The sequence below is a fragment of the Engraulis encrasicolus genome, chromosome 17, assembly GCF_034702125.1.
Source record: "Engraulis encrasicolus isolate BLACKSEA-1 chromosome 17, IST_EnEncr_1.0, whole genome shotgun sequence".
Taxonomy (NCBI): domain Eukaryota; kingdom Metazoa; phylum Chordata; class Actinopteri; order Clupeiformes; family Engraulidae; genus Engraulis; species Engraulis encrasicolus.
The window spans coordinates 53,959,682-53,972,181 of record NC_085873.1 but is presented as its reverse complement, the minus strand read 5'-3'; the positions used below and the strand labels follow the sequence as shown (position 1 = coordinate 53,972,181).

Sequence of the window (12,500 nt, the reverse complement as noted above, 5' to 3'; positions counted from 1 at the left end):
GAGAGAGAGAGAGAGAGAGAGAGAGAGAGAGAGAGAGAGAGAGAGAGAGAGAGAGAGATGCAGGGGTGAGGACACTGAAGAGAGCGAGAGAGAGAGAGATGCAGGGGTGAGCACACTGGAGAGAGAGAGAGAGAGAGAGAGAGAGAGAGAGAGAGAGAGAGAATGGCCCAGCAGCCCTCCAGTGTCAATCAATACAGTGTGCTCACCCCCCTGCATCTCTCTCTCTCTCTCTCTCTCTCTCTCTCTCTCTCTCTCGCTCTCTCTCTCTCTCTCTCGCTTGCTATTCCTTCCGACCGACCTCCCTTCTGCACTACTTGTACCTTGTATGTATGCTTGTAGCCCCAGGCGCTGCGGGCTGGTTCAAGTGTGATACTCTGCCGTTTGCTGCATGACCCTCTGCATGCATTGTTATACACCATGCAGGCAGACATGTCAGTCAGTGGGCTGAGCTCTTTTGCACTGTTACTTAATCAGCTGTCAGCTGGGCTATAACTTAAAGGGTAATGCTACATGGATCCATTGACTTTCACTAGCTTAGCGACATACTCCCTCTTTTAACTTGTCTTAAAGCAAGACAACGCTTCACATGAAAAATAAGACACTTTACCACCTTTATAAACCCCAGCCAACGATTTTAACTGTATTAAGCCCCAAAATAGTGGCATACCCCTTTAAGATGATGACATTTCAGTTCAGCTGGTAGAGAAGACCAATTGACCAGGCACTTTGTCCCATTAGTCAGAGCGTGTTTGGCTAGTGAGATTAACATCTACTAGTAGCCATTTTGATTGGTGATGAAAAAGTTAATGTAGGGCCCTGGCTGTCAGTGTGGAGGGAAGTGACTATGGAGATGACGACCTCTACAGCCAAAGCCTGGACAGAGAACACACCTGCATTTCACCTGTCTTTGTCTAGGAACTGCAGTGAGTGTATTTGTATGCAGTTCAGTATCCCGAATATGAGGCTTATCCTGGATATGATCAAATTCGGGATGAGGTGTTTAAAGAGAGTGTTATATCCAGATCTACATTCTTGGCTGTTTAGAATTATCATGAAATGTGTGTAACCTGGATACAAGCGACAACATTCTGGGAATCTTCGGTATTCAGAATAAGGGGTTTCCATGCATCAATATCGCGTCTTCTTTCGGAGTACTCCACATATCCCGATTTCTCAAAATCCAGAATTGGGCCTTATCCGGGATACTGAAGTTGGGAAAAGGTGTTTGTTTCTATGTTCAAACACAAATTCGGGATACTTTAATATCCTGATTCATATTCGGGATACTGAACTGCATAAACACACACTCAATGACTACCATTCTGGCAACTGTAACACTTTGCCTTTTAGAGGGTTGCTCTTGAAAACGCACAAAAAAGCAAATTTGCCCCCCATTTTATTTACAATCCTACGACAATGTGTGTCTTCATTATATTGACGGCAGAGATCGGAATATCTGAACAAGCCCAAATAATCCTAATCCTGGTTGCACTGTTGTACAGTCAGTATGGTCAAAGAGTATACATCTAAAATGATCAGACAGAGGGTAAGGGAGAGATGCTAAATGCTTTACCATCTCCTTGACCTTTGCTGCAAGCGCTACGTTGTTTGCATCTAAGATTCAGTCTTGCGATCTGAGCACACTGGCATAAATGCTATTTAGAGTCTACACACGCCAAACCCTGTTGTGGACATCATGCCAATTATAATTCCATTTTTTAGATGTTGCCGTTTAAAATATTCTGTTGTATGCAAACAATGACGGCCCTAATGGTAATTGATTTGTGTTTTGAATAGTTGAAGGGGTTCAGCCCAATGAAATTGAAGCCATGCACTCTTGTTCAGCTTTTTTCCTTGTTTTTTTGCCCGTCAGCTTGCTTTTGTTAAAAAAGCACATCTTTGCATGCAGGTACCCCTAAGCTTCCACAAACAGGAGTAGCATATTCGAACCTGAAAACATCTTTTGTGTTTCTCCCACGGGGCCGGTCTGGCCTGAAGGGGTCTGGGACACTTACAAGATTAAACCTGCTGTGAGGCAACAAAGAGAAGAGAGACATGCATACGCGACACAGAGCTTTGTGTTGAACCAACCCACCATGTTGTAGTCCTCCAGTGTTCGGGGTATTCAGGCTCTGGGTATAGTACTCTGCAATAGCCTTGTGGGGAAGTTGTTGTGTTTTTAATGTAATGAAAAGGTTGGGTTTTTTATTTTGCACACCAATTACACCATTTCACTACCTGCTTTCACAAAGAAAGCACCATCAGAATGTTGATGTTCGCGTGTTGCAGACATTAAAAGAAAATAAGCCCTCTGAGCAATCCAGTCTCTTATTTTATCGTCTTTTTATTTTGTATATTAAATGCCTTTTTTTGTTCGCTTTCTTTTTAAAAACAGTATAAAATACACAATATTGCACATAATAAATCAATTGCACTTCTTTAAGGTACAGAGAAACATCTATGTCTGTCTTTTTTTTTAATGCTACAGTAGATCTAGTCCAGAATTTAAATCCTTGATTTACAAGATAAGAAGTGATGAATAGCGTGGTGCCAACGTAAAGCAGAGTGTGGATGGCCTACAGGTTAGCTTCCCAGCAGGCTAGCAGAGTGCGGATGGCCTGCAGGTTAGCATTAGCATCCCAGCAGGCTAGCAGAGTGCGGATGACCTGCAGGTTAGCATTAGCTTCCCAACAGGCTAGCAGATGGCCTGCAGGTTAGCATCCTAGCAGGCTAGCGGAGGCCTGTGGTTCCCAAACGGATTCAGCGGGGAGGGGACCCACTTCACATTACATTACATTACATTACATTGCACTTAGCTGACGCTTTCATTTTATTCAAAGCGACTTACAGTTATTCATTTTCAGGGTATTGGTTACAGGCCCTGGAGCAACGTGGGGTTAGGTGCCTTGCTCAAGGCCACTTCAGCCATGGATGGAAATGTAGGGAGAGGTCAGGGGGGATTCGAAACCTGCAACCCCTAGATTGAAAGGCCAACTCTAACCACGAGGCCACGGCTGCCCCTTTAGGACTTAAGAAGCTCCTCATCCCACCAGTGTTAGCCTATCAATGGATTTCTGGCAATGTTATCGGATAGACTATTAATGGAAAATCTAGTAATATTGGAAAGAACAAAAATTGTCCATTAATATTGCTAGATTTTGCTAGAGTTTGCCCGGTAATACTGCTAGAAATCCACAGGATGCTAATTGCACGTATTGACCATACACGTGAATACTGTTACCAACCAACTTGTGAAATTATGTTAGCTTTTAGCTTGTAGATTTCCTGTCCTTATGCAAGGACCCTTTTGTCCGCGAGCCCCAGAGAGTGTAGATAAGAGAGAGGTTCCATTGGCCCATTGTTTCCGGGTTCTATTAGAGAGGTTCCGCTGGCCCATTGTTTCCGGGTTCTATTAGAGAGAGAGGTTCCATTGGCCCATTGTTTCCGGGTTCTATTAGAGAGGTTCCGCTGGCCCATTGTTTCCGGGTTCTACTGTCGCAAGGGGGAGGGGGGGAAAATCCCCCTTTAGGCAGACCTAAGGACTGTTCTATTCATTCTAGGAGCATTATGACACGCCCCTTTAGGCAGACCGGAACCTGGCACGTTAGGTGCCCATAGAAACCTATTGTGTTGGCATATCTCTATATACTTAAAGAATCTCTGGCGACCCCCCTTCAGTATCTCCACGGCCCCTCTAGGGATCCCGACCCGCCGTTTGAGAACCACTGGGCTAGACCAAGCTGCTTCATATCTCAGTCTGTGTCTTGTGTTTTTTTTCTTGACATTGGGATAATACGCCCTTTTCAAACAACACTTTGGCATGTTTTATTTCCTGTATCGGGCAGTGCTTTTTGGCTTTGTATGTGAGAAGAACAGTATTCGGTAACATTTAACTTGACGCCGGCGTCATACAGATGACATAACATTGTCATAATAGTGTCAAAACTGTGTCGTGACACAGCCATGAGTGAGTCATAAACTTGGTGTCAGTGTCATAAATATTTGATGGTCAAGAAAAGTTGACATTCTTTGGGCTGTCTTTGTCAAAACCAAATGTCACTTATGATAAAATGTTTATGATATTGACGTCATGTTTATGACACTTGAATGATTGCACTACGACACTTGAATGACATTATGTCATGCGTATGACACCTGCTTCAAGTAAAGTGTTACCCAGTATTCTCTGCTAGGTGTTGTTCAGTTGACCCCCTTGTTTGATATGTTGGAGTTACGAGTTCACCCCTCTCTCTATAGTGTCATTAGCCCTGTTTTCTGTATGCTGTACAACATAGAAATCCTCTCGCAACACACAAGCACATTCCTTTCCGTAGACTTCGGGCCTTCGCTTCAATAAATTAATATGGGGTGCTAAGCTTTGAAAAATATATTCTTAATTATTATCAATAATAATAGTAATCATAATAATAATAGTAATAATGTAATAATAATTGTCACATTGTATAAATTGCTACTTTTCTGTAATTGCTGTAAAAGCTAAATAATAAATCAGTAGTTTAAACGTGTTTGTAAAAGAGCATGCAAGTCAGCAGCTTGCACACGGCACCAGGATGAGGAGACGAGAGGGACACACTTGTGTTTTTATTCACCTGGTAATCTGTGTGTTTGTCTGTCCTTTTTATATTCACCTGGTAATCTGTGTGTTTGTGTGTCGTTTTTATATTCACCTGGTAATCTGTGTGTTTGTGTGTGTCTTAGGGTGTCTGTGTCTGTGTATAGGTGTGTTTTGTTGTGTGTGCGTGTGTGATTTTGCTGCGTGTGAGTCGAACAATGGGAAACAATTATGACTGATCACGCTTGTTATAATGGTGGATAGCAGTCCGTCACACACACACGCTCCTGATGGATTAGTTTAGGAGTGTGTCTCTTCTCAGTGCAGATTTTTTTAGTTTGAATATAATGGATAGTATGTAATGAGTAGTGATGCATATGCGCCAGAGGTTGTTTTGCTGTGTGTTTTAAATATATTTTAATAAGGGCAGACCCTTAAATTTAAATAATGCGTGTACATATAAAGTCCTCATCCCATTGCCTAAATGGCTTCATTTTGCCAATGAGATTATGAAAGTTGGATGATGTGAAATTAGGAACTGTATCAAAATCATTTGCTGTTACCAAATATGTCATCAATCCGAAAGCGGACTCACAGCCCAATAAGTCTGATAAGTGAGATATAGTTTGTTTTCTTTTATATAGAAAATCATGTTTTGCAGATGCTTTAATAGTTGACTCTACAAAAATAAGTTATTTTTTTTGTTGTGGAATTTGTATTATTATTATTTATTTTTTTTCTTCTTTTTTTTTCCCCCCAAAGTCGATGGATGTCTGGAAATATTCCCATAGTCCAGACTTTGAAATTCCTTTCAGTCAAAATGTTGTTGCCCACGACGACTTGAGTAATCAAAATATAATCCACATCCGTCCTGTCGCGTTATGTAGAGCTCCTGCGTTTGTCCATATATATTTTTTGATAAATGATAACTCCTCTTCTTGCAGTCTTGGGGATCAATTCCCATATCCAGTGTTTCATTTGTGCTTTATCGTGACTGTATGCTGAGTTGATATCAGTGCAGATTATTCCCCCCAAAAAAAGAAAGCAGTGATCTCCTGTAGCTTAGTATGTAGAAGAGAGTAAGGAAATGTTCCTTCGAATCAAATGCTAATTGAAAGAGGTATCTGTAGCCTTTAAACATATAAATTGTAAGTCCACAGCCACTGGAGAAGGAAAAAAAAAAGTTAATCCAATTTTCTTTTCACCTTGCTGATCTGCAAGTAAAGTTGCTGTAGTGTAATTTCACGCTCAACTTCAGAAAATTACATCCAGAATTAATTGGAATCCATTTTGGAAACCATGAGAGGGCTAAAAAAAAAAAACCCCTCGGTGCCACACCGTACCCACCCAGCAACTGGCCTCTTAAATTCCAAGACCAGGAGTAGAATCCCAAAGCATGTTGCTAAGCAGCAGCGTTGCGGATCATTAGCTGATAGCACGGCTAGCTATATATTTTTCTTTTTTTTTCCAAATATGATTTATTCATCATCAAAAATGAAGCGCTGAATTGAATTGAATTGAATTGTATTGTTTAAAGTGTTTGAAGGATTTGCTGGAGGAGAAAGGGCCTCATCCTCACAGAGGAAGGAGGAAGTAGTGGACGCTGTGAGGTGAAGTGCTGAGGGTATCAGAGCGGAGTAGAGTGAAGTCAGTGGAACCATAGTTTCCACCGGCTGTGCTGAGGGGATCGGAGCGGAGTGGAGTGGAGTCAGAGAAACCATAGTTTCCCACACCCGTTTTGAGTGGAGTGGGGAGGAGTGAAGTCAGTGGAACCATAGTTCCTATCGGCCGTGCTGATCGTAGTGGAGTGAAGTCCTGATCTGTTCGGAGTGGAGTGGAGTGGAGTGGAGTACAGTCGAGTCAGAGGAACCATAGTTTCCACCGGCTGTGCTGAGGGGATCGGAGTGGAGTAGAGTGAAGTCAGTGGAACCATAGTTTCCATCGGCCGTGCTGATCGTAGTGGAGTGAAGTCCTGATCTGTTCGGAGTGGAGTGGAGTGGGGTGGAGTCAGAGGAACCATAGTTTCCATCGGCCGTGCTGATCGTAGTGGAGTGAAGTCCTGATCTGTTCGGAGTGGAGTGGGGTGGAGTAGAGTCAGAGGAACCATAGTTTCCACCGGCCGTGCTTCTTGGCCTCTGCTTTGGCCTTGCGTTTGGGTGTGGAGGTGAACGCCTCGTGGCTGTAAGGCAGGCAGGGGAAGGGCGAGTCGTCCGTGGGACACAGGCGCTTCATCAGGGGCTGCAGCTTGTCCTCCTGCTGCTTAAAGTCCAGCTCCACACTGTCAAGACACACACACAGAAAAACACACACAGGGGTGTCAGCTCACACTGTTAAGACACACACATAGAAAAACACACACACTGGTATCAGCTCCGCACTGTCAAGATACACACACAGAAAACACATACAGGGGTGTCAGCTCCACACTGTCAAGACACACACACAGAAAACACACACACAGGGGTATAAGACACATTGTACTGAATGACGTCGTATAGAAAACATACAGTGGTTTCCGACACATTGTACTGAATGACGTCGTATAGAAAACATACAGTGGTATCCGACACATTTTACTTATTCAAAAGTGGATTTCAAAGTGGGAGCCGGGGACCCCTGGGGGGCTGTGAGGTGGTGCTAGGAGGGCCACAGCAGGTTGGCAGGAAAGGAAAAATCCCTTTATTTAAGAACTGCATTATCATAATCTACGGCATCTCAGAACATTAGTATCATCACTGTCAAGACACACACACAGAAAAACACACACACTGGTATCAGCTCCACACTGTCAAGACACACACACACACACACACACAGAAGGGTCAAATACGTCCAAAATGAAATTGTCCTTCAGTGTAACGGATACCTTCTGCTGACTGTAACTGTAAAAAAAAACATGATTTTAAAATTGTTTCAAGTGAATGGATGACAGCCGAGGCTTTCATGAATTCACTGGAAAAAATAAATAAATAAAAAGAGTCGTGTTTTTTACAGTTACAGTCAGCAGAAGGTATCCGTTACACTGAAGGACAATTTCATTTTGGATGTTTTTGACCCAGAAAAACACACAGTGGTATCAGATGCATTGTACTGAATGGCGTCGTATACATGGGTTTGCCGTGTTTGTAAACACAATGTTGTGAGGAGGGCCAAGACACTGGCAGCCAACCATGTGAGCTTATTTTCTGACCGACAGCAGTTTCCAACAATCAGAGGTTGAGTTGTAAGCAGCTAGTGTCGCGCAGTCAGGGGGAAGACAAAAATGTACAACCCATGTATAGAAAACATACAATATCAGACTTATTTTACTGAATGATGTTGTGTTTTCTTCATCTCTGCAGTAGTAGAAGTAGTAATAATAATAGCAATGCATTTTATTTTCTGAACTCTCAAGGACATTATACGGAGATAAGCAAAGTGAAAACAGGACACGGCAAATGTGAAGATAAGAAAGATGTTATACAGTTACACTGAATATGCTAACTGGAACATCATCTATTTATCATTGCACCGAATGATATATTATAGTATATTATCTGCATATTTTTCATCCCTGTAATAGATGGCATAGATATGGACAGGCAGACAGACAGACAGACAGACAGACAGACAGACAGGCAGACAGACAGGCAGACAGGCAGGCAGACAGGCAGACAGGCAGACAGACAGACAGACAGGCAGGCAGGCAGGCAGGCAGGCAGGCAGGCAGGCAGGCAGGCAGGCAGGCAGGCAGGCAGGCAGACAGACATATTGGATCAGTTGATGCTCAAAGGGAAATGTCATTATCCTAGCAGCCATGCATGTACATATATTAACACATGTGCAGAAGTGTGATGAGAAATGTCATAAATACACATTTAGTCCATGGTTCATAGTAGAAATACATTTCAAAATCAAAAACATTCCCCAATACGAGAAAATAATGATTTGATTAAAAAAAAACAAAAAATGTGATTGCATTATGGATGCAGCTAGCAGTCTTTGTAATCCTGAACCTTGATTTATTATTCAGACTGTGAGATGATGGATTCAGGTGGTGAACTGAACGCAGAGTTTTGAACGCTGTGCTGCATTGCAGGAGAGCAGAAAGAGAAAAAATCAGACTCAGACTCTAGCCTCAGTGATGTGAAAAACTGGTCAGCTGAATATCGCAGCTTTTAATGCGATTCGCTTCTTCATTTCATAGTCGATCAGCACATTAGGGTTCGAGTAAAGGTGCCGGTATGCTTGCTGCAAGATACGCGAGCGCGTGCACGATTCTTTCATGAACGCGTTAACATGCGTATTTAATGTCCATTTCGCGCGCGTTGGACACGGCAGCCAAATGCGTGCGTCAGGTGCAATAGGCTATCTTCAAACTCACTGGAGGCGATCGTAAGATAGACTGCGCAGTTCCACGCGTGTGCTTGATATGAAAACGACAATGGCAGCAACTTTTAAGAGCGTCTCATTGAGTTTGTCCGCCAGTATTTTGAGTCTTGGTCAACTGCTTTTGAAGCAAGCATGTGCTGTCGGTTACTCGCGGTGACGCGCGTAATTACAGCTCGCAGCAAGCATACCGGCACCTTAACCCAGGGGAGTAATTTGTGCAGGGCAATACAGTGTTGTCAAAGTGTGCGTGTGGGCGTGCGTGCGTGCGTGCGTGCATGCGTGTTCATGCACACCCATGTTCTGTACAAGTATTTGTCTGTTGTGGTGGTAGATCCTTACAGGACCCGTCATCCCCAAAGCCCCTGTGTACCCTGGATTGGACAGCCACTTCTTAGGCCCTATTGTGCAAACTCTCATGCTTCTCTCCTCACTGAACTCACATCATGTTGCATACAACCCCCTTTTGGTCCTCAAGACACCTGTGTAAACTGGGTGATATGCGATGTGGTCTCCAATGCCCCTGGGTAACCTGGGTGATATGTGGTGTGGTCTCCAATGCCCCTGGGTAGCCTGGGTAGTGTGGTCTCCAATGCCCCTGGGTAGCCTGAGTGGTAGGTCTCCATTGCCCCTGGGTAACCTGGGTGGGAGCTCCCCAAGGCCCCTGGGTAACCTGGGTGGTGTGTGGTGTGGTGTGGTCTCTAATGCCTCTGTGTATCCTGGGTGGTATATGGTGTGGTCTCCAATGCCCCTGGGTAAACTGGGTAAACTGGGTGGTATGCGGTGTGGTCTCCAATGCCCCTGGGTAACCTGGGTAGTGTGGTCTCCAATGCCCCTGGGTAAACTGGGTGATATGTGGTGTGGTCTCCAATGCCCCTGGGTAAACAGGGTGGTAGGTCCCCAATGCCCCTGGGTAAACTGGGTAGTGTGGTCTCCAATGCCCCTGGGTAGCCTGAGTGGTAGGTCCCCATTGCCCCTGGGTAACCTGGGTGGTGTGGTCTCCAATGCCCCTGGATGGTATGTGGTGTGGTCCCCAATGCCCCTGTGTATCCTGGGTGGTATGCGGTATGGTCTCTAATGCCCCTGGGTAAACTGGGTGGTATGGTCTTCAATGCCCCCTTCATAACCTGGATGCCATGACGTATGGTCCCCGATGCCCCTGGGTAGCCTGGGTAACCTGGGTAAACTGGGTGGTAGGTCCCCAAGGCCCCTGGGTAACCTGGGTGGTATGGGGTGTGGTCTCCAATACCCCTGGGTAACCTGGGTAGTGTGGTCTCCAATGCCCCTGGGTAACCTGGGTGGTATGCGGTGTGGTCTCCAATGCCCCTGGGTAACCTGGGTAACCTGGGTAGTGTGGTCTCCAATGCCCCTGGGTAACCTGGGTGGTAGATCTCCAATGCCCCTGGGTAACCTGGGTGGTGTAGTTCTAAATGCCCCTGGGTAACCTGGATGCCATGACCTATGGTATCCAATGCCCCTGGGTAAACTGGGTAGTGTGGGCTCCAATGCCCCTGGGTAAACTGGGTGATATGCGGTGTGGTCTCCATTGCCCCTGGGTAACCTGGATGCCATGACGTATGGTCTCCAAGGCCCCTGGGTAACATGGGTCCCTGGGTGGGACAGCCACTGCTTTGGCCCTATTGTGCAGTCTCGCTTGCTTTTCTCCTCACTTAACCCCATATAATTTGGCATTAAAACTCCCATTTGCCTTAATTACTTTGCAAAGCTCTGCCCAGACCAGGTCTCCTACCTGTCTGGCTGTCTGTGTGCTACATTACGTCAGCTCCTCTTCATTTTCATTTTTGGATCACATTTCGTTGGATTAACGTGATTATATTTTTAGTGTGATAATATTTCCAAATGTCACCGTTTTGTGCTGGCAAGGATATTCCGTTTACCGGCCGACGTTCAGCAATAGCCTTCTATTTAAAGCTAGGAGATGCAGTAGGTCTCTGCAGTAGGTTAACAACAGGGTCTCTCTCTCTGGGCATTTCCTCCTCTCCAATGTCGTCCTTCACAGCACTGTGCGGCGCGGTGCGGTGCAGCCTGACCAGAGGATGAGGTCACGCCTCTGTGGCGTCCTCTGAGGTCGGCTACAGATGAGCTCTCAGGCGGATACTTACTTACTTACAGCAAATGGAGGCTGCCGCTCACCCTTGTTTTAAGGACACACAACCCTGAATTTTAGTGCTTTGCATACTCTTTAACTAAATCTTCTGCAGCAAAAGTTCTGTAGTGGGGTTCATACCATGAATGGTCTCTAAATAGTTAACAATGTAAAATGATAGTTATATTTGTGTTGCTATTATTTAAATCTGGTCTTATGTTGCAGAGTAAGCGCTCATTTCACTACAAGCTGTACAGGTTATAGCACTGTATGTGACCAACAGTATTCGGTATAACAGCATATGACGCTTCTCTACTCTCTACTGCAATATTTTCTTTTCAGAAAAAAAGTTTTAATGGAGCATGCCAACAGATAAGCCGTTTACTCTTGGTAGTTTGAGGTTACAGTTTTTTTTAAAGCCATTTGTTCCTCCAATCATTGGGCGATGTCATGCTCAGTTGAATTTAATAGTGCTGTTGGGTAGAATAGACCAACTTGATGGGCCCTCGGGGAGCTCAGGGGGATTTGGATGTCAGCAGGCCTTCCTCTTCCTCCAATTGTAAGGTGATCTATTGCCCACCCAAAGAAAGTGGATCTAACAAGAAGCGACACTCAGGTCTTTTATGGGAAACAGTCAATAGAGGGCGTTTTGAGTCAGTTTTGAGTCAAATCCGCCATTCTGGAATCACGTACGCCACTGTGTTATGACCAGTAGCCATAGCAACGTTCTTTGGCCATAGGAAAGACCGCGGATCTAATGCTAAAGTTAGCACAATATGGCTAGCTACTTTGGCAACTTTAGCCTTATAGATACTCAAGTTCTGCACTGATTGTGTTGAAAAAAACACATGAGATGGTATAAGCATTCATAACTGAAGAATGTAGTTTTACCGTATTATGTAGAAATCCTGTACACATTCCCAATGCATTCCAATGTAATTTGTCCGATATTCATTCCAGAATGGCGGCCGCGGCCGAAAATCATGGGGCAGAGTGTTGCAATGGGGCGTTGTATTGAGTGTCGCTCCTTGTTAGCTCCACCTACTTTGCCACCACGCCGTGTATGGTGATCTATTGGCCACCACGCCTTCAGTTGCTTCCCTCACGCAGAGCTCAATGCATAGGTTCAATCGCTTGGACTGACTGGGTAAAAGAAGAAAACTGTAGCCTCTTACTGCAGATGGGGTTGCCAGCGGGCTTATTCATGATTTGCTGAAAATAATCAACTACATCATAACAACATTGCTATGACATTACAGAGTGCCATAAGTAACAGATTCAGATATAGCCATATCCATTTTGGTGAAAGTAAGGTTACAACATACCCTCTGCGTTAAGAGGTTAAGTGAAGAGAACTTTACGATCTATTAAAACACATTTCTGTCCACTGCGCTGAGGAGGCTGTGGTTGAAAGGGATGTATAAGCTTCAAGACCATCTTTTGTCCTTCTCT

General features: G+C 44.6%; 2 protein-coding genes across 2 annotated transcripts in view; one reads left to right on the top strand and one right to left on the bottom strand.

The window, feature by feature from the left end:
- Positions 1-12,500, top strand: part of LOC134467115 (dedicator of cytokinesis protein 1-like) — a 551,248-nt gene that overhangs the window by 223,020 nt on the left and 315,728 nt on the right. The gene's annotated exons all lie outside the window — the stretch shown is intronic.
- Positions 4,124-12,500, bottom strand: part of LOC134466937 (inhibitory synaptic factor 2A) — a 42,345-nt gene continuing 33,968 nt past the window's right edge. Inside the window, exon 4 of the mRNA XM_063220863.1 lies at positions 4,124-6,851. Coding sequence (XP_063076933.1) covers positions 6,668-6,851 — 184 coding nt within the window. The 3' untranslated portion in view covers positions 4,124-6,667. The remainder of the gene's footprint in view (positions 6,852-12,500) is intronic.